Source organism: Auxenochlorella protothecoides (assembly GCF_000733215.1).
Source record: "Auxenochlorella protothecoides strain 0710 contig1, whole genome shotgun sequence".
Classification (NCBI taxonomy): Eukaryota; Viridiplantae; Chlorophyta; class Trebouxiophyceae; order Chlorellales; family Chlorellaceae; genus Auxenochlorella; species Auxenochlorella protothecoides.
The window spans coordinates 1-19,932 of NW_011934117.1; the positions used below are offsets into that span (position 1 = coordinate 1).

The 19,932-nt window shown below is 62.9% G+C and overlaps 7 protein-coding genes across 7 annotated transcripts; 3 read left to right on the plus strand and 4 right to left on the minus strand.

The window, feature by feature from the left end:
* Positions 1-389: 389 nt before the first annotated feature.
* F751_0187 (Putative ABC1 protein) lies at positions 390-3,148 on the minus strand (the record flags this gene model as incomplete). The annotated part of the gene is made up of 7 exons (XM_011397102.1): positions 390-648; positions 946-1,207; positions 1,465-1,734; positions 1,845-1,994; positions 2,197-2,335; positions 2,567-2,817; positions 3,052-3,148. The coding sequence occupies 7 exons, from the start codon at positions 3,146-3,148 to the stop codon at positions 390-392; spliced, it is 1,428 nt and encodes a 475-aa protein (XP_011395404.1).
* A 1,943-nt stretch (positions 3,149-5,091) lies between these two features.
* On the minus strand, positions 5,092-5,825 carry F751_0188 (Monothiol glutaredoxin-S14, chloroplastic; the record flags this gene model as incomplete). Its single annotated transcript, XM_011397103.1, has 3 exons — positions 5,092-5,231; positions 5,358-5,558; positions 5,654-5,825. The coding sequence occupies 3 exons, from the start codon at positions 5,823-5,825 to the stop codon at positions 5,092-5,094; spliced, it is 513 nt and encodes a 170-aa protein (XP_011395405.1).
* A 619-nt stretch (positions 5,826-6,444) lies between these two features.
* On the plus strand, positions 6,445-8,471 carry F751_0189 (Prenyl transferase; the record flags this gene model as incomplete). The annotated part of the gene is made up of 7 exons (XM_011397104.1): positions 6,445-6,653; positions 6,839-6,942; positions 7,116-7,222; positions 7,345-7,528; positions 7,690-7,850; positions 7,996-8,105; positions 8,348-8,471. The coding sequence occupies 7 exons, from the start codon at positions 6,445-6,447 to the stop codon at positions 8,469-8,471; spliced, it is 999 nt and encodes a 332-aa protein (XP_011395406.1).
* Positions 8,472-8,857: 386 nt separating this feature from the next.
* On the minus strand, positions 8,858-10,305 carry F751_0190 (hypothetical protein; the record flags this gene model as incomplete). The annotated part of the gene is made up of 3 exons (XM_011397105.1): positions 8,858-9,005; positions 9,708-9,944; positions 10,223-10,305. 3 exons carry the CDS (start codon positions 10,303-10,305, stop codon positions 8,858-8,860), a joined length of 468 nt encoding a protein of 155 aa, XP_011395407.1.
* A 405-nt stretch (positions 10,306-10,710) lies between these two features.
* On the minus strand, positions 10,711-11,533 carry F751_0191 (ATP synthase subunit b', chloroplastic; the record flags this gene model as incomplete). Its single annotated transcript, XM_011397106.1, has 3 exons — positions 10,711-10,770; positions 10,926-11,120; positions 11,378-11,533. 3 exons carry the CDS (start codon positions 11,531-11,533, stop codon positions 10,711-10,713), a joined length of 411 nt encoding a protein of 136 aa, XP_011395408.1.
* A 594-nt stretch (positions 11,534-12,127) lies between these two features.
* On the plus strand, positions 12,128-15,981 carry F751_0192 (tRNA (cytosine(34)-C(5))-methyltransferase; the record flags this gene model as incomplete). Its single annotated transcript, XM_011397107.1, has 7 exons — positions 12,128-12,160; positions 12,284-12,430; positions 12,694-13,302; positions 13,402-13,905; positions 14,430-14,630; positions 15,010-15,631; positions 15,824-15,981. The coding sequence occupies 7 exons, from the start codon at positions 12,128-12,130 to the stop codon at positions 15,979-15,981; spliced, it is 2,274 nt and encodes a 757-aa protein (XP_011395409.1).
* Positions 15,982-16,352: 371 nt separating this feature from the next.
* F751_0193 (hypothetical protein) lies at positions 16,353-19,026 on the plus strand (the record flags this gene model as incomplete). Its single annotated transcript, XM_011397108.1, has 9 exons — positions 16,353-16,419; positions 16,635-16,730; positions 16,836-16,924; positions 17,084-17,174; positions 17,368-17,519; positions 17,705-17,879; positions 18,465-18,521; positions 18,713-18,832; positions 18,968-19,026. 9 exons carry the CDS (start codon positions 16,353-16,355, stop codon positions 19,024-19,026), a joined length of 906 nt encoding a protein of 301 aa, XP_011395410.1.
* Between the last annotated feature and the right edge of the window lie 906 nt (positions 19,027-19,932).

Below are 19,932 nucleotides of genomic sequence, written 5' to 3' on the forward strand. Positions count from 1 at the left end.
CGCGCTGGGCCTGCTGGGCACGGGCATGCTGAGTCACCGCGGGAGGGCGCGGGGGGGCGCCGTGCTGGGCCTGCTGGCCGTCGCAGGGCTGACGGCCCTGGAGGGCCTGCTCTGCAGGGTGTCGCCGTACTGCCTCGCCGCGGAACCCGCCGCCTGAGCGCCTACTGGCACGCCCTGCATGACCCTGACTGCACCATGTGTGCCGGCATGAGCTCGCCCTGCAATTTTACAACGCTTTTGGGCAGGGACAGTGGGGGGTGGGGGGGGGTCATTCCAAGCGTTCATGAAGAGGTGGGGATGGCGTCGGGCTCGTGGGCTCATCCTTCGCCCTCGAGCGCAGGCGCAGGTCCCCCATCTGAACGACCGCTGGTCTGCACCAAGGCCGTCCCTCACGTCAGCGCGGGCAGCTCCACCGCTGGCTGGTCCCCAGCCGCCGAGCCCTCGGACATGCCACGCAGGCCCTTGACCCAGACGATGACCCTGACCAGGGCCAGGCGTGACTCGACCATGGCCCGGTCCCTCAGCCCCAGCAGGCGGGAGGCGAGGCCCGGGCGCCGCCTGAGGCGCTCCTGGGAGAGCGCGGCGCTGCACTCCCGCGCCGTGCTCACAAAGGTGTTGACCGGGGTGCCCAGCGCGCGGTCCACGGCCCTGTAGGTGGGAGCAGTGAGGGGTAAGAAGGGTTGGATGGATGACAGACGTGTACTTGTAGAAGGGAGGAAGAAGGATGGGGCTGGGTCTTGGGGGAGGTGGACGCCGGCAGACTGTGCAAGCAGCGTTCGGGCGCAGGGGCACCTTCACGGGGAGCAGCCCTAACTTAGGCACGACTTGGGCAAAGGACTCGATCCGCACAAGGTTTCCCAGTCGCATCGTCCACCCAGGCAGCCATCAGATGGGCCCCTGACCCTCACTCCCTTCCAGGAACACCATCCAACCCTCTGCACGCACCTTAGGCAGTCGTTAGTCTTCAGCAGGAGGAGCAGGGGCCGCGGCATGCAACGCAGCAGGTGCGCGATCTCCGACGCGTACTGCACCGCAAAGCCCCGGATGAGCTCCCGCTCCGCCTCGCTGCCCTCCACCCGCAGCCGCTCCGGGGCGCCGTGAGCGCGGCGCACCTGGTCCCAGGGGCGCTGAGTCAGCATGCCTGCGAACAGCGGCACACTGGCGCCCGCGCCCATCGCGCTGGCGTGCCTTCTTATGGCCGCCTCGTCTGCGCAGTCGTGGTGCATGGGAGGGAGGGCACGGTTTGCAGGCGGGAGGCTGGCAGCATGCACTCTGCTGTGTTGGTGGTGAAGTGTCGATGCAGGTGGCGGGTTGTGAATGGGTCTGACTCTGTGATAAGAATTCGTAGTGGACCACGCTCCCGGCACAGCGTTCCGACCCTCTCTTCTCAAGAGCAACCTGGAGAATCCCTCGGCCCCATACCATTCCCCCGTCAAACCCCCCACTCTCTTCAAGACTCCCCACCGGCAAAGATGAGGGCCTGCCAGAGGCCCGCGTACTCCAGGCGCAGTGCGTCGTCCAGCTGGCGGTACAGGCCGTGGTCCAGCAGCACGAGCTGCCAGCCACCAGGCGCCCCAGGGGCGGCGCGGACTAGCATGTTGGCGGCGTGGGGGTCGCAGTGCACATCGCCGTGTCGGAAGATCATCTCGTTGAAGGTGCGAGACACCCGCTCCGCCACGGCGGCGGGGGGCACCCGGAGCCGGGCCAGGCCCTCCAGGTCGGTCACCATGACGCCTGCATGAGTGATCAGAAAGGAGGAATAGGAACCTTGTCTCGCCGCACAGGGCCGAAACCTTGACAGCCCTGCCATGCACAGTACAAGACACCACCCCTTGGAGGCGCACCGTCCATGAACTCCATGGTGAGGACCCTGGCGGAGGAGAGGGGGTGCACAATCGCGGGGACGACCACCTGTTCCCGTACAGAGCTGGTGCCTGCCGCCAAGTTGGAGCGGCAGCGCTCCGCGTTGCGTGCCTCCTGCTGGAAGTCCAGCTCTGAGGGGTTTGGGAGGGGATGGAAAGATGAGTGGGTGGTGTGAGGCGTTGGAGGGTGGGGGGTGGGGATGGGTGGGGTGGGGTGGGGAGTGAGGCCAACAGCCATTAAAGGCTCTGTTGAAGATTCCTTCCCCCATGCGCTGTGCCCCGCTCTCTGCCAGGGCGCAGGCGCCGTGCACACTCGCCTGCCACCCGCACGCACCCTTGGGGACGTTCTTGCGCGCCTCCTCAATCAGCCAGCCGTAGTCAAATTCCGGGGCGAGCCACTTGACGATGGTAATGAGACCTGCCAGCGTGGCGAGGTCTGCAGAGCTGGACTCTCTCAAGCCCCGGTGCTGCACCTGTTGAGGCAGGGACAGTCAAGGAGGTGGATCCTGAGTATGTCTGGTTTGTATGGATATGATGGCCGTCAGTATACCTGATGCTGAACCTCAAGGACCTGCGTCTTTGGGAGAGCCCCGGTAGCCTTCAATCCTGCCTCACGCAAAGCATTGCTACCGAGCATGCCGGCGTATTCCTCCGACCCCTGGTGTCCGCGCGGACCAAACTCGGTCACTGCTACACCACCCTACCTTCACTGCGAGCCGGCGGCCGTCAAAGCCGGTGGCTTCGTGGACCTGTGCCAGGCTGGCGGACGCCAGGGGAGCCGGCGAGAAGCTGGCAAACAGCTTCTCGGGCGGCGCGCCCAAGTCCTCGCGCACAATGCCGGCCACCTCCTCCCAGGAGCTGATGGGGCAGCGGTTGAGCATGTGCTTGCGCATGGTCTGCACGTACTCTGCTGGGACCAGGTGGTCCAGCATCGCCACATGCTGGCCAAGCTTGACTGCGGGTTGTGTAAAGGAGGGAATCGGGAGACTGAGGCGCAGCAGCTTGATGCAGGATGAGCACCAGCTTGCATATGTGCATGTTTTGTGAGATCCCTGGTCCAGGCTCGGCGCAAATACACAAGCCATGTTTTTCACAAGTTTGAGCAGGCCTGCCTCAACGTTGCATGCCTACAATGCCTCCTGTGCATCTTGTACCCTCCCCCCCAACACACACACACACCGGCACTCACTGTAGATGCCGCCATTGCTGAAGCACAGATCCAAGAGCCTGTTGGCGCCTCGCTGATGACAGCTGTGGAGCACGGCTTCACGCTGGCTCCCCTCCATGCCATATAACGACCAGGCATAGTCTGTGCATGGCGTCAAGGCACAATAAGAGTACAGCGAGGCAATTGAGATGCTTGGCAGTGCCAGAGTGCGCAGCATGCTGTTTACAAGGGGGAAACCCGGAACCAACTATGCCCTTCAGATGCATGCACAGTCAAGGATAGACTGCATGACACGAAGGCACTCCCTCGGCAAAGAGACTCGGCCGTCACCCCAGACAGCGTTCAGTGCAGAACTGCATGTTTGTCTTTCGCACCTGCATAGGTCAGGCCTGCTGCCACAACGTCCCTGCCCAGCCTGAGGGGTATCGCTGAGGCATTGTACAGCAAGTAGCCAGGATCTTCAGATAGAGCAAGGCCTCCTAGTCCCACACCGGCCGGAACTGCAAGGAGGAGGCGCCGGGCCGAGGTGCCAGCCAGTGCCTTTGCAACCCCAGACGTGAACTGTCTGGTCTGCTGGTGCCTCGTCCACCCAAGGACCGCATGCCGCAGCATTACAGATATTGTTTGACGAATTAACATTCCACATTCAACTGCATGCCTGTCGTTTATGTATGGCCATGCGGCCAGATACCCGAAGACAGTCCACGTGACCCATGTGCCGGTCGAGACTCGAAGACGGGCTGGTGTGAAGTCGTCGTCAAACAGCCTTTGAAGGCTAATATTGGACTTTAATTAGCATCTAGATAGGATTGTGGCTTGGGAACGAACTAGCTGCTCCAATGCGACTGTGGAGCGGCCAGAATATGTTGCGAGCTCGTCATGGAGCTGAGTGAATGGGCCCGAGCCGATGGCAGGACAGCGCACCAAAGTAGGGGATTCGGGGGGTGTTTGGATGGTGATTAGGATACATATAATGCTCGTATCGGAGAGTGGATCCTGGGTACAGCTTTACCCAACCCATCCATCCTCCTTGGGGCTTTCGGCCTGTCAGAAGGCTGGCGCCCTGGCGGTGCACCCGGTCTCGGTGGTCCTGCACGTGGACGCCACCCACCTGCAAGCCAAACTGCAGGGAGGGAGTCACTCTTCCAAACCCGTGCCATCCCAGAAGTGAGTTGCAGGCTCTTCTTCTCTTGTGGTAGTTGAACTCTTGAGATGCACCAGCCGGCACGCCAGCATAATAATGAGGAATGGTCTTTGGCGACGACTTTCCCAGCCATGTCTCCGGCGCTGAATGCTGCGCTCCATCCCAGTCCCCCCCCTCAATCTTACCTCACCTCATCCCAGGATCATGAGCGGTCAGCCCCGGCACGCCCTGCCAGCCCAGATCCAGCGCACCTGCCAGCAGATGGAGAGGGCCCAGACCTGCAACGCTGTGCTGGCAGGGGTCATGCGCGCCCTGCCCCCGGGGCTCGCCGGGAAGCTGGCCTGGGTGCTGGGTGTCGTGAGGAGCGAGCCGGCCCTGTGGTCACACCTCCACATTACGGAGGGAGCTGCGGAGCGTGCAGCTGCGGCACCCGGGAGCCATGAGCGGCAAGGGACCCCAGCCAGCTTGCCGGCGTGGTCCAGCAACCGGCTGATAGAGAGGCAGCCCCTCTCCCGACCAGTCTGTGTACCCCCCATTGACCTCAACCGAGTGGCCACCCTGTCCAAACTTCCAGAAGGGTAGCCTGTCTTGATTATTGTTCAGGGATTACTAGCATTCAGCGGAGGAGTGTCAAGGCAGCACCTGCAAGGCACCCCATCTACACTGCCTTGTATAGCAGATTGCACAGACGCGAGCCCAAGGGGGGAATTGGAGGGGAGAGGGTGGGCAGAGGTGGGGATGGAGAAGGAGAGAGGTGCTGCATGCTGATCTGGTCACTGCATGTGCAGGGGAAAGCATGGCTGCAAGTGAGTGCAGTGGGATCAACAAAACCTGCAGCGAGAGCAGCTGAAAAAGGCACAGGATGAGAGCCTCCAGTCAGGCGCTCATGCATGATGTGTGCCAGGCACTCTGGCCTCTCATGCGTTCAGGGCTGCCTCCAGTGCCTCGTTCAACTCCCCCTTGGTGTACGCCTCGATCATGATGTCGCAGCCGCCAAAAAACTCCCCGCCGATGTAGATTTGCGGAAAGGTGGGCCAGGAGGAGTAGGCCTTCATACCTATCGGCGGTGTGAGAGCTCATGGGTGATGCGATGTGGCTGTGGGCACAGGGCAGCTGCAGGCCGCTGGGTATGCAACCAGTTGCCATGAAGGCGCTCTTTCCATGCACCACCCTCATCCCCTACCGGATCTCAGCATGTCATTCTCCAGGATGTTGACTGTGGTGTAGGGAACCCCCGTCGTGTTGAGGATCTGCACAACGGTGTTGGAGAAGCCGCACTGCGGCATCTCCTTGGTGCCCTTGATGAAGGCCACCACCGGGTTCTCCGTGACAAAGGCGTCGATGGCGGTCTTGAACTCGGGCGGGAGGCCTACATCCGTCGGAGCTGCAGGGCGGCGGGTGGGAGGGGTCAGAGTAAATGCTGGCTCTCCGGTGACAGCTTAGCCTTGGGCGGGGATGCATGCCCATGCACGAGCTCACCCTGGGCAGATATCCTCTGGGAGGAGCGCCTGTCCCCTCCCGCACGGTGCGCGCGGCGGCCCGCTTGGAATACGCTGGGGATGGTACGTGCACACTTCTGAGAGCCTTGGGCGAGCGAGCCATGCCGGCCATATGCAGGCACCCGCGCGGTGGCAAGGGACAGGGCTGCCATGCCGCAGGAAGGGAAGGACTGGCTGTGCGGATGTTGAAGGGGACGATATCCGATTGAATAACGGCAGTACAGTCCTGTAATTAGAGTGCTGGGATGTGTGTGTATGGATCGCACGATATCCGTTTCCCGGCAGATATGTCGCACGCGGTAGCGTTAGCGCGCCGAGGATTTATTAGGCTTTCAATTGGTGGTGGATGATCGTCGACCAAGGGAAGCCAGGTACAGACATGACGGTGTACGTCGCAGGCACTGGCATCACAGAATGAACAACTGAGGTCTCGATCAGGCATCGAAAACCCGAGCTTGAAGCCCAGCAAGCTCTCCAGCCCCGCCAGGGCGTGCCACTGGCTCTGCCAGCCTCAGGTCCCAGAGGCCCACAACTAGCCAGCGCATGGCCTCTAATCTCCTCCAACCCCAGGCACATGCGGTATTCGTCCCATTCGTGAGCGCGCGAGGAGCATGCCACGGCCTGCGGCCGGCCCGCCGGACCCTGCCACCCCAGGCCGGGACCCAGCCCCGCCCCCGCTCGGCCTGCGTCGACGCGGCTGCCCAGGCCGCCCCGGGCCATGCCACTCACACCAGCTCCACCGCAGCCTCGTCCTTCCCCGCCATGGCCCCCATGCCAGCGACCGTGAGTCACGAGGTGCTGCGGGCCCCTGTGGCCTCAGACATGGAGACCTGCCGCCAGAACCTGCTGGATGTCGTCGGCCAGCGGCACCCCATGCTCCTGGCTGCCGCCAACCAAATCTTTTCTGCGGGGGGAAAGCGACTGAGGCCTCTCATCGTGCTGCTGGTCGCCAGGGCCACGCTTCCTATCACCGGCATGCCGTGAGTGTGCGGGAGTTTGGTGGAGGGGAGGGGAGAGGCTTGCCCCTTGTGCCTGGCAGGGTGCAGCGGCGGTTCCGACTGGGCATGAGGAGCTCAGGAGCAGCTGGGCGGGAGTCGTGCAGTGTGGAGGTGCCTCCCCTTGGCACACTGCTCCAGCCTCCCGCACCCCCTCGCAACACCTGCAGTGACCTTGACGAGAAGCACAGGAGGCTGGCGGAGATCACGGAGATGATCCACACGGCCAGCCTGGTCCACGACGACGTGCTGGACGAGTCCAGCTTGCGCAGAGGTGCGGGAGGTGTTTGGAGAGGGTGGCATTGGGGCCGCCTCGAACTGCTGTTCATGTGTCGTTGCCGCGCTGCCTCTGTCCATGCCAGTGAAGGATTTGTGCAGGGCGTGCGGTTGCAGTGCTGGTCCATGCAGCAAGCCCACGGCATCTCCTGTCCCCCTCCCTCATACCAGGTAAAGCTACTGTGAACAGCCTGTTCGGGTCCCGGGTCGCAGTGCTGGCTGGCGACTTCCTATTTGCCCAGTCGTCCTGGTTCCTCGCCCAGCTGGAGAACCTGGAGGTGCGCTGCGTCGTGGACCTCAATGGTGTGAGGCTCCTCTGCAGAGTGGTCAGGGACCCCAGAGAAGCTGGACTCGTGCCGCAACTTCATCCATAACCTGCCTCGACAACCCCACTGCGTAGGTGATCAAGCTGATCAGCCAGGTCATCGCCGACTTTGCCGACGGAGAGATCAGCCAGGCCAGCCTCCTCTTCCAGACAGACATCACCCTGGATCGGTACCTGGACAAGTCGTTCTACAAGACTGCCAGCCTCATTGCTGCCAGCTGCCGATGCGCGGCCGTCTTCTCAGACTGCAGCGAACCCGGTGGGTGTTTTCGCGGCTGGCTGAGCAGGGTGCTTGGAAGCATTGCCGTCCAGGGTGCTGCGCCCTCCATGGCATGCTCAAGAGACACCTCCAACTCAATGACATCTCCCTCGCGCTGGGCATGGCCACCCAGTCCCTGCCGCTCCCATCCCTGCCTGCAGTCAAGGACGCGATGTATGCCTACGGCAAGCACCTGGGCCTTGCTTTCCAGATCGTCGACGACATCCTGGACTACACGCAGAACGCCGAGACCCTGGGCAAGCCGCAGGGGCAGGACCTGGCCTCTGGGAACCTCACGGCCCCAGCCTACTACGCCTTGCAGGTGGGTGGCCATTCTGATTGGTTGGTGATGAGTTGGGCGCATGTCTGCCCCGTCAGGGGACGTGCTCGGTGCATGCCAAGCGTGATGGTGTGGCGCTTCGTCATGCAGGCCGCTGCTGACCTTGCTCCTGGTGCCACCCTGCCAGGATCCGAGCACCAGCAAGGAGCTGAGCCGCCTCATCACCTCACGATTCGTGGAGGAGGGGTCCACAGCGCGAGCGCTGGCGCTGGTCACCGCAGGGGGCGGCATTGCAAGGTGGGAGGGTGCGGCAAGGCTCCGGTGAGCTCCTTGTGTCTGCAGGGTGGATGACATGGTGTAACCAGGCTGACTGTTCCTAGGGCTCACTCTTGCTGCCGATTCTATTGTGTTTGTCCCGGTGACTGGGTTGACACGATGAATGACAAGTGGGGGTGTAGGGGGACACACCCTCTTGGATCTTCCTGGGCACGCTGCAATGTCACGAGGCTGACCCTGGGCGCCTGCCCCCCCCCCTGCAGATCGCTGGAGCTGGCAAGGGAACAGGGTCAAGCCGCGCTCGCAGCCCTGAGCTGCTTGCCGCCCTCGGCCTCCAAGCGGTCCCTGGAGGGGCTGGTGGAGTACGTGCTGCAGCGCCTTTTCTGAGGGGCTGATTTGCCTGGCCAAGCCTGGAGTCCACAAAGCCATGTGCCATCACATTTCATGCCCTCGACCCTGTGTGCAACATCCTGTGCGCCTCCATCTTTGGAATCCCTTCTCGAGCACCTGCCTGGGGAGCTCATGGCGATGCGCTTCCTGCAGGTGCTCCCACGTCGGTGCACAGATCTGAACCCTGCTCCTCCCATGATTGAGAAGATGACGATCGCCTTGCAAATTGCACTTGTGGATGACACCCAGTTTTGTTAATAACAACGTGATGCTGGATGGTTATGGTTGGTGGGTTTCAGGAGGAGGCGTCGTGGTTGTCTCCTCCAGATTATCATCGCCGGTCCCAGCTACACAGCATGAAGGGGCTGTCCACGCCGGCACGCTCAGCCACACCTCCGCACTGATTTTGTGCTCGTCCTCTTCTTCTCCCATGCAGCCTCCTCGACATCTGCCTTTCGGAAGAGGTGCATGGGCAGGAAGGCTGGGTTGATGGGATTGGAGGCCACGGCGTGTGGCAGCGGCTCCTTGTGTCTGCAGGGTGGATGACATGGTGTAACCAGGCTGACTGTTCCTAGGGCTCACTCTTGCTGCCGATTCTATTGTGTTTGTCCCGGTGACTGGGTTGACACGATGAATGACAAGTGGGGGTGTAGGGGGACACACCCTCTTGGATCTTCCTGGGCACGCTGCAATGTCACGAGGCTGACCCTGGGCGCCTGCCCCCCGGCAAGGGAACAGGGTCAAGCCGCGCTCGCAGCCCTGAGCTGCTTGCCGCCCTCGGCCTCCAAGCGGTCCCTGGAGGGGCTGGTGGAGTACGTGCTGCAGCGCCTTTTCTGAGGGGCTGATTTGCCTGGCCAAGCCTGGAGTCCACAAAGCCATGTGCCATCACATTTCATGCCCTCGACCCTGTGTGCAACATCCTGTGCGCCTCCATCTTTGGAATCCCTTCTCGAGCACCTGCCTGGGGAGCTCATGGCGATGCGCTTCCTGCAGGTGCTCCCACGTCGGTGCACAGATCTGAACCCTGCTCCTCCCATGATTGAGAAGATGACGATCGCCTTGCAAATTGCACTTGTGGATGACACCCAGTTTTGTTAATAACAACGTGATGCTGGATGGTTATGGTTGGTGGGTTTCAGGAGGAGGCGTCGTGGTTGTCTCCTCCAGATTATCATCGCCGGTCCCAGCTACACAGCATGAAGGGGCTGTCCACGCCGGCACGCTCAGCCACACCTCCGCACTGATTTTGTGCTCGTCCTCTTCTTCTCCCATGCAGCCTCCTCGACATCTGCCTTTCGGAAGAGGTGCATGGGCAGGAAGGCTGGGTTGATGGGATTGGAGGCCACGGCGTGTGGCAGCGCTGCCAGGTCCGCTGGCCTCATGCGGTACAGGTACTGCGCATGTGTCTTGGTGACGAGGCGCTGGGAGGGGTTGGGGTCCGCGTAGGCTCCGGCACAGGCCGAGCACAGTCTGTGCAGGAGGGGTAATGGATGGTGGTGCAGGGCTGAGCTTCACGTGCCCCTTCCAAAGCCAATGGTGGGCTGTAAAATCAAGCCCAATGCCTGGAGCCTCACCTGAGCACTAATGTTGCAAATCCCAGGGTACAGTGATCACATGGTTGCAAGCAGTCATAGCAGCTGGAAGAGTACTTGGAACGAAACGTGTGTCGCGCTGGGGAGGCCCCAGCCTCAGCTTCCCCATGGGAGGCGTCCACCGCCCAGCTTTGGCGGTCGCAGAGGGCCTGCCACAGTGCATCGGCCGTGGCAGCCTCATGCCAGGACTTGCACACCCTCGAGACGGTGGCTAGACCCTGGTGATCCAAATGGGACATAACCTTCTGGAGCACGTCATTTGGCAAGGTGGGCGCGGATGACCGGCGAGCCGGATCACCTGCCCTCGGCCGAGGTCGTTTCCGTGAAGACCCTATTTTCTCATTGCGAGACGTACGAGGTTGGCACCCTTGATCGATGTGTCAATCCTGCGGGGACACTCGGTGGAGCACCGCTAACAAACAATGTCACTGTACTTTTATGCCAGGAGGAGAGGTATGGTGCTTTGGGACCTGTGACAGGTCGATCACGAATCATAGCTCCTTGACTTTCTCCCGTCGAGATCCGGGCCGCTTGCGACGTGATTGTGGGATCGGGACACAACCCCCAGGAGCTTTTATACTCTGGATTACATGTGGCACTGAGCTCCATTACATCTTCTCATGAGCAGTGTGTGCAATCGACATTCAGGCCTTGATGCCCTTGGGGAGCAGCCTGCCAATGATGTCCTCAGCGAGCTTGTCCACCTGGAAAAAGCAGGATGAGGGGGACCCTTGTCTTTTACTCTTGTTTCAGCCACCAGTCAGGGCCGACTCAGCTGCCACGCCCTTGCCCTGGGAGGACCCCGGCCACCCTCCAACGCATGCCCCTCCCCCTCCTGCAATGCACCCCTCCAACGCACCTGGGAGTCCAGGTTGCTAAAGGTCTTCTCCTTCTCGGCAGCCAGGGCAGCCAGATCCTTCTCCAGCGCGGCGTCGATCTTCTTCTTCTCCGCTCCCAGGCGAGCATCACGCTCCTTGTTCAGCTCTGCCTTGGCCGCTGCGATCTCCTTTTGTGCTGCCGCACGGGCGGCTGCCAGCTCTTTCTCAGCGGCATCCTGTGGGGCAGGAGAATGGGACAGGGGACCCTCAACACCTCCCCCATCACACCACAACAGACGCCACCTGCGAGGCCCAATCACAGCTCGGTGCCAGTGCTGTTCCTCAAAAGGTACATCAAACAGCCCGACAGTCAAGCCTTTCATGTTAGCTGCCCGGGTGTGAACCAGCGCTGCCATGTCACTCACTAATGCCTGGCCAGAAGTGCAAGCGGGTGGGCACACCCCCCCCTCCCCAGCGTCAGCCATGCACCCACCTGGAGCTTTGAGACCTCCGCACTGTTGTCCTTGACGCTGGCCAGCTTGTCCCGGAGCTCCTTGTCGCGTGCATCCAGGTGGCGTCCCACAGGCCCAAACCAGAACTTGTCGAGTGCCACCATGAGGAGGAGGAACTGGGCTGCCATGACCGGCATGGTGGCATTGAAGTCGAAGATCTTCCCTGGCTCCGCGTGAGCCGGCAGGGAGATGAGGAGGGGGGACAGCGCCGGTAGCAAGGTGATCGCAAGCTTTCCCAGTGATCGAGGGGCGCTGTGGGGGCGAGACTAAGCGAGGTCAGTGGGGGATCACTTCAGCGACAACTTGGCTTTGCTCAGACCCTGCACTTGGCGAAACTGAAAGGTGAAATTACGATTCATACATCCAGCAGACTCCGTCACATACCTGGAAACCGGCCTCTGCTGGTTGCTGTTGCCCGACTTCGCAGCCCTCACCACGGTGGCCACTCGCCCCGCTGTCCTGCCCGCCCTGGGCGTTCCCACCGCCTGGAACGGCCGCACATGCTGGAGCGTGAGCATCATGACCGTTAGCCGGTGTCCTTAGGGGCTGCGGTGCTGCTCGACTGGTTGCTCGCGTCGGGATAAGTAGGTGGATTTGGGGGAGGGGAACGGGGGCGCCTGCTGTGCCTGCTGACTCCCGCAATGACTCTCCTCAGGTGCAGGGCGCATGAACACCACAGCCAGCCCCAGGTCTGCTGGAAAGTATTCAAAGCAATACTCCATCCCTTCATCATGGGGCGGGGGTACGGAAGAGGTCGCGGCAAGGTGCGCCTTGGGTGTTGGGTGTCCCTGACTAGGCTGTTCCGCCGGCGGGGTGCGTTGATTTCAGGCCCCCGATGTGCGACACCTCTCGACTGACGCCCACCCGCCTTATTTTCCATTTAGAAGCGCGTGCTGCGGCGCGACTTCAAGGATGGGAAGACCGACGAGTGGCAGGAGAAGCGCCAGCGGAGGGACGACGGGTGGCAGGAGCAGCCCACCCACAACGATGCCTTCAACGAGTACTACAAGGGCCAGAACATCTGCCCGCCCGAGGTAGCTTTGGTTCCAGGGTTAGGGAACTGGCTTGTCACAGGCGGGCTTGTTCGCAAGGAAGGGAACCCTGCGTGCTGCCCGTGGCCACCAGGCCTGCATGCCTGGGCACAGCTCCTGCCCGACCTGGTCCCCTTCAAATGCACGGGGCGCTGTCACCACACGGCCACACATTCACTTTGTGGCATTGTCTCAGCCCACGCTTCCCACTGGGATCACGTCTGCCCCATCCTGCGCACGACTCTCGTGCCATCCCCCACTTGCAGGAGTGGGACGCGTTCCTGGACGCCCTGCGCCGCCCGCTGCCCATCACCTTCCGCATCAACGGCTCTGGCAAGTTTGCGCACAGCCTGCGCGACCGGCTGCAGGCCGACTTCCTGGCCCCCTTCTCCGGCGCGGCGGCTGCCGGCCCCGAGAGCGCGGGCCTGCAGCCGCCGGCGGCGCTGGCCTGGTACCCGGACGGCCTGGCCTGGAGCTTCTCCTGCTCCCGCGGCGAGCTTCGCAAGCTGCCCGCCCTGGAGGCCCTGCACGAGTTCATGAAGCGCGAGACGGCGGTGGGCGCCATCTCGCGCCAGGAGGCGGTGTCCATGGTCCCGCCCCTCTTCCTGGGCGTGGCGCCGGGGCACCGCGTGCTGGACATGTGCGCGGCGCCGGGGTCAAAGACCTTCCAGCTGCTGGAGGCGCTGCACTCCGGCGGCGCGGGGGAGGAGCCCGCGGGCGTCGTGGTGGCCAACGACGCCGACGCCAAGCGCTGCAACCTGCTCACCCACCAGGTCAAGCGCATGTGCTCCCCGGCCCTGCTGGTCACCAACCACGAGGCGCAGCACTTTCCCGCGCTGACAGACCACCGCGCGGTCCAATGGGCGCGTGATCTGGTGGGGGCCCCCGGCGGGGAGGCGGCTGGGGACGTCAAGGGGCCTGGTGCTCCTGAGGAGGCGGTGGATGCACGGAACCCCCTGCCCCCGCCACCCCAGGCCCCGCGCGTGCTCTTCGACCGCATCCTGGCGGACGTGCCGTGCTCCGGGGACGGCACCATCCGCAAGGCGCCCGACATCTGGAAGCGCTGGACCCCGGGCAACGGCAACGGTCTGCACCTGCTGCAGCTGCGCATCGCGCTGCGAGGCGCGGAGCTGCTGGCCGTGGGCGGGCGCCTGGTGTACTCCACCTGCACCTTCAACCCGGTGGAGGACGAGGCGGTGGTGGCGGAGCTGCTGCGCCGCACGCGCGGCGCGCTGCGCCTCCTGGACGTCTCCGGCGAGGTGCCCGCGCTGCGGCGCCTCCCAGGGCTGGCCGCCTGGCGCGTGCACGACGGCCAGCGCTGGCACGATGCCTGGGCGGGGGATGGCGAGCGCGGGCGCAAGCTGCTGCCCTCCATGTTCCCGGGCGTGGGGGAGGGGGGCCTGCACCTGGAGCGCTGCATGCGCTTCCTGCCTCACCACCAGGACACGGGCGGCTTCTTCGTGGCGGTGCTGGAGAAGGTCGCGCCGCTGGAGGGCAGGCTGGAGTACCCCAGCGCGCCACCGCGCGACAGGGCGGGCGCGGCGCTGGCTCAGGAGGCCGGGAAGGGCGAGGGCGCCGGCGCGGGCGAGGCGGGGGGGCGGTGGTGGCTGACGCCGTCGAGGAAGCTGGGATCGAGCAGGGCGAGCAGCCTGCTGCCGGCGTCAAGGCCGCCGAGGCCGAGGGCGCGGCCCCGCCCGCTGCGCTGCATGAGGCTGACGGAGCTGGGGAGGAGGCCGGCGCTGCAGCAGCGGCCGGGACGCCCGGGGGGGGATCCGCCACCCGCGAGCCGGGGGCGACCGAGGACACCCCAGCACCGGAGCGGGAGGGCATCCAAGAAGCGCCGAGCGGGGCGGCGGCGGCGCCGGGTGCGGCGGCCGCAGGCGAGGTGGACCCGGCGCCCTCGCTGGTCTGGGGTGCGCCGCGCGGCGGGGGCGGGCGCAACCGCCCCGGCGGGCGCTGGCACGGCATCGACCCCATCGTGCCCTTCACCGACCCGGCGCAGCTGGAGCTCATGCGCGACTTCTATGGCATGCACCCCGCCTGCCCCGTGCCCTGCTCCCTGGTGGCGCGTTCGGAGGACCCCCGACCCAAGCGCCTGAGCTACGTGTCGGCCGGGGTCAAGGAGCTGCTGCTCATGGACGTGAAAGAGGCGATGAAGATCACCGCCGCCGGGGTCAAGGTCTTTGACCGCCAGGACAGCAAGGTGTGTGTGTGTGAGGGGGAGGGGGGTGGAGCGGGGGGAGGAAGGAAGGGGGGGGTGCCAGGCTTGGCTTGTGGGTGGGGTCGGGACGGCGGGCCGGAGTGCGTGCCCTGCGTCCCTTCGCGGTGGGTGCAGGGCGCCGGCACCAGGCGCACGCCATGCTCAGGCTGTGCGAGTCCCTGAGGGGCCCTGGGGTGGGCGTGCTGTACCACGCAGCCTGCCCCGCGGCCACCACACACAAGGGCGCTCGTTCATCGCTCCGGTGGCAAGCGCCGCGCGGGAGCGGGACCCTGCGACACTGCGCCGGCGCGATGTCTGTGGCCCGCCAGATCCCCCTCTCGACGCCCACCCCCCCACCCCGTGTGCCTCGTGCGTGTCGCAGGACGGCCTGGTGAGCTGCATCTACCGCGTGGCGCAGGAGGGCCTGCCCAGCCTGATGCCGTACCTGACGCGGCAGACCATCGCGCTGCCCCTGAATGAGCTGGTGGCGCTGCTGAAGGACAGGGAGATGCTGCTGCCGGACGCCGCCAAGGTGCACATCACCCGCCATGCTGGCGTCGCGGCTGATCCGGCGACAGATGGCGCGGGCGGGGCTGGAGGCCCCAGTGATGCGGGGACGGCGCCCGTGGAGGCCGAGGCTGCTCCTGAGGGCGCCGCCGTCGACAACGAGGATGTCGCTGCCGATGGCGTCGAGGCATCAGAGGGCACAGCGGGCGACATTCCTGGTGATGCTGCGTCTGACGGCGTCGCATGCGGGGAAGGAGCAGGCGAGGGCGCTGGCAGCGCCGACGCTGCAGCCAGAGCCGCTGCTGCCGACGCTGATGCGGCAGCTCCCGCCCCCAGCCCTGCCGCCGCCGAGCCCGCTGCAGCACAGCACTCCCCACCGAAGCCCAACCCCAATCCTCGACGCCTCACCACCCTTGAGAGCCCCGAATCACTGAAGCAAATGATCGACATCAAGTATGGGTGCTGCATCGCCACGCTCAAGGCCGAGGATGCCCAAGGTGGGTCGGGGGAGGGAGGCACTCCGTGCTCGCCACAACAGGGTGCAAAGGTACTGAGGGGCACAGGCCTCCTGCACTTGCATGCACACATGGCTGGTCTGCATGATTCCGTCTGCCCTTGTTGCCCTCAGCCCGCCCTGTTTCTGCTCATGGAACACGCCCCTTCCCCCCTCCTGCTCCCCCCCCCGCCAGCCCTGGGACTCAGTTCAGGAGCCGGTGCGGAAGGTGCCCTCACAGCGGCGGCCCCCATCGCCGTGTCCTGCTGGAGAGGGAGGGCCTCCCTCAACGTCTTGGTGTCCAAGCAGGAGTGTGCTCAGATCGTGGAGAGACTGAGTGGAGTGAAGGCATGAGAGAGGGCCCCTCAGGCCGGGGAGGTGCAGGCCCGCAGGCGGTGCGGGGCCAATGTAGTCGCGCGTTGCTCCCCCCCCGGCGCCCCTTGTGCACCATGCACGTACCCCTGCAAGCCCGGCCCCTGGGGCCTCCTTTGCTGACTTTCCCAGAACCAACCCTTGTGAATCTTGAAATCTCAGACTCTTTCTGGTGACATAGGAGTCTCGCGCCCCCAGCCCGTGGCCCGACACCATGAAGTCTTCGCTCGCCAAGCTGCTCTGCGCAGCAGGCGAGTGTATATGGGCTTGGATGTTACACTGCACCCTGTGCGGCGCGATAGGGTCCTCGCTCAGTCAATTTAATGTCTTTTCAATCGATGGAGGGAGGTCTCATGTACCCCTCCGCCATCACACTCGCAGTCTTGCTGCTGGGCGCCGTCGGGGGCACCCACGGGGCTCGTACGGGCGGGGGACGTGCCCTGGCCAGAACAGGTCGAGGCAGTGAGGGTTCCTGGTCCTGTAATGTTCTGAGAACATTATTGATGCATGCGATGGGCACTGCGATGGGATGAGCTTGGGGTCTCTACCCCCCGACTCGAATCACGGAGGCGGTGGGGTAGGGGCGGGGAGAAATGTCTTTACTACACTCATCCTCCCCTCCCTCGCACGCCCAGACTTCGTTGGCTCTGATCCCGTGGGCTCCGACACGGTGGGATCCGACCCCATCGGCTCTGATACGGCGGGGAATGGGGTGCAGAAGGAGCAGGCGAGTTCCTCCCGAGGACCTACCCCTGGGCCCAGCCCTATCACGCCCGTGACTGAGCCTGACCGCCCCGCACCGCCCAGCCGCTCCCCACCCTCTGCCTCGCCAGCAGTAGCACTGGGTCCCAGCACTGAGTGCGTGACGGCATACGATTACCTCTCTGCCAACGGTACCTTTACAGAGTTTCTCCAGATCGTTGAGGTATGGAGCTTGCAGGCGAATGTTTGACAGAAGGGCACAAATCCTCTGGAGGTGGGGCTGCTTCTTCCTTGCCATCACTGCGTCTCCTAAAGGGTATTCGTGATCTCCCTCTTGCGGCAATCAGCCCACCAAGCATCGCTTCTCCCTCTGCAAGCACAGGCGGCGGGCCTTGCCGACCTCCTCAAGGATCCGTCCCAAGTCGCCATGCTCTTCGTGCCCACACCATCGGCCTTCGCATCCATTTTTACAGGTGCGCAGGGGGCTTGGAGAAGTACGAAGGGTACCCATGGCATGATGTGACAGCGTCACGAGCCAGGCTGGTCCTGAGCTGCCTCCAGGCGAAGCATGCCCCTGGCAGGAACACCCAGGGGCCGACACCCTGTGTGCGTGGGGTATGCAGATCTCCCTCCCAATATCCTTTTCCCTTCCCTCCCACCGAACAGGCGTCGACCTGACTGTGTCCAGTCTCATCAAAGACAAGGAACTTCTGTCCGCGATCGTGGACTTCCATGTGGCCCCCAACTATGCCCTACGCCCCGCACAGCTGACCAACAACCTCCAGATCCCCACCCTCGCCACCGACCAACTCATCACGGTGCAAGGGGGAATTGGGACATGTGGTGACCGGGCTGTGGGATTACTATTCTCTTCGTGTAGTCGATGAGGGGATTCGACTGCTTTTCCCTCCTGCATTTGTGCGGTGGACTCGCATGGGCACCTCATGAGATAGGAAATGGTGGTGCCCAGCCATGTGATGTGTCGCCAGCCACATCCTCGCAGGTATTCGTCCCGCTGGGCTCCCCGGTGGCCTTCGGGGGTGCGCAAGGGTATGCTATCGCCTCTACATTAGAGACCCTGACCCTCTGTGACGTCGTGGCGTACGTGCTGGACTCTGTGCTCATATCAAGTGCTGCGGACGCAATCCTCGTTTCTCAGGGCAAGGTTGCCGCCTCCGGTTAGGGGTTCGTACAGCCTCCACCGTCTGCGAAACACCTTGTAATGACAATCCGCATACTATTACATGGTTTTGGTGCAGGGTGTTATTCACCGGCGTTCCGGAGAGTGTTCACGTGCCTCGCATGGTCCCAGCGGTCTGCCGGTACCCAAGGTCCCGTAACCAATCTGTCGCCACGAGAAACGCGACTATAGGAATTTGGGTCATTAGGCCAAGAAGTGCAAAAAGAAATCATTGTTCTCATACAGTAAACATCATCGTCCATACCGCCTAATACCCGCTTCGTGTGTAAACATCCCCAAGTGCAAACGCCATGGCGAACTTCAGGACGGCAGCCGGTCTGGCCATCCTTGCACTCTTCTGCCTCAGCAGTTTCCATGGTGCGTCCGGGTACCCCCTCAGCCCCGATGATGGCATCTTAACCATTCATTCTTGCGCGGTAGTTCCTTTTGCTGCAGGGGACGAGGGCCTGTGAGCGCATGCAGGCTTGTGCGCAAGGATGACCGCATCCCCTCGACGGGTTCATGGGAAGAGGCCCCGAACTCTTCCACATCCCTGACACCAACCTGAGCTTGTCCTACACAGGAGCGCACGCATCTGAGCTCACAGACATGGTGAACGCTGCCGCGCCCCCAAAGACCGGTGAGTATCTCCGCCAGGCTCCTGATTCTGCCTTGCGGCTGACATGTCCACCTTTTCACTGGCCGTAACCGCGCGAAGACCGGGGTTTCTCGTCCAAACTCAGCCACGATGACCTGAACGTGTTGATTTATCGCCAATATATTGCTATCAGAAGGCTCAGCACGCCACATGACCCTTTCCTCTGCTCGCAGAGGGCACCGCCCCGGCCACTGTCGCCAAGAAGACCCCCATCATCGTGCTCACCCCACCCGCCAAGGACCCCTTTGCGTTCGCCAAGAAGACCATCCCTCCCATCAAGGTCCCCGCCAAGAGTGAGTGACGCTCATGTCCTTCTGGTGGGGTGGTGATGCAAGGTGGCTTAAGGGGTAGCCCATAGCGCCGGCGAGCGCTGGCCTCTCTAACACCCTGCAGCACACCCACGCCCTAACCCTCACCAAATTGCGCAGCCTTCCCCAAGCCCACCCCTCCTCTTGTGATCTCCACCACTGGCGACAAGAAGCACTAGACTCCACAACCTGGGTGCTGGCACAGCCATTCACCTCTTAGGCTGGATGGCGGCCACTCCACAATTCGTGTTCCCCCAAATTCCTTCATGGCCACCAAGCTCGTGGTTGACCTGGGAGGGAACCAAGACCATGTCTGTCACAATACAGCAGCTTGCTAATTGTAACATCACAGAAAAAGAGTCTGGAGTGGAGCCATTCAGCATAGGGTCATGAAGGGGGCTGGGAGGAGGGGAGGTGCTTCAATGTCAGTACAGCCATTGGATCCTTCCAGTGCATGCCAGACGCATCATATGCGAGAGATTATGCTCTTGATGATAGGGTGGCTGTGGCACAGTCCTCATGGTGACTCGATGGCACTTTTAAAACAAGCACCCCACACGTGCCTAGACACCACACCCGTAAGGCAAGCAACAAGCGTGAGTCCTTGCTGGTAGATTGCCCTGTCAAGACTCAGTCCGCTACTGCCTGTCCTTTGGGCGGAGTTTTGCAACCCCCGTACCCAGCAACCCCCTGTTACAGTCCAGCTTGACCCTCGGCCATGATGTATGGCTTGGCAACCCTTGTCTCAGTTCCGGACAGATCATCTCCGGACCTCCCTCAAATGCGTACCCGAGCAAGCGCGCCTCAATTTCTCCAAAGACTGAAGCTCCAGGCGAGGTTTTCAACGAAAAGAGAGGGGAACGCAGGGAATGGTTCCGGGAGGGCGAGCTGAAGCGGAGTGAAGTTGTGTCCTTCTCTCTTGCATGTGACATTCCTGGCTCCCTCTCATGCCTCCCGATTCTCTTTCTACATATCAAGGGGTACTGTAGCTCAGTGGCAACGCTTGTAAGAAGGAGGGAGGATGCCGTGCAGAATGCCGGATGCTGTGCAAGCACAGCTTCTGTCACGTGTCGGCGCAGCCAGAC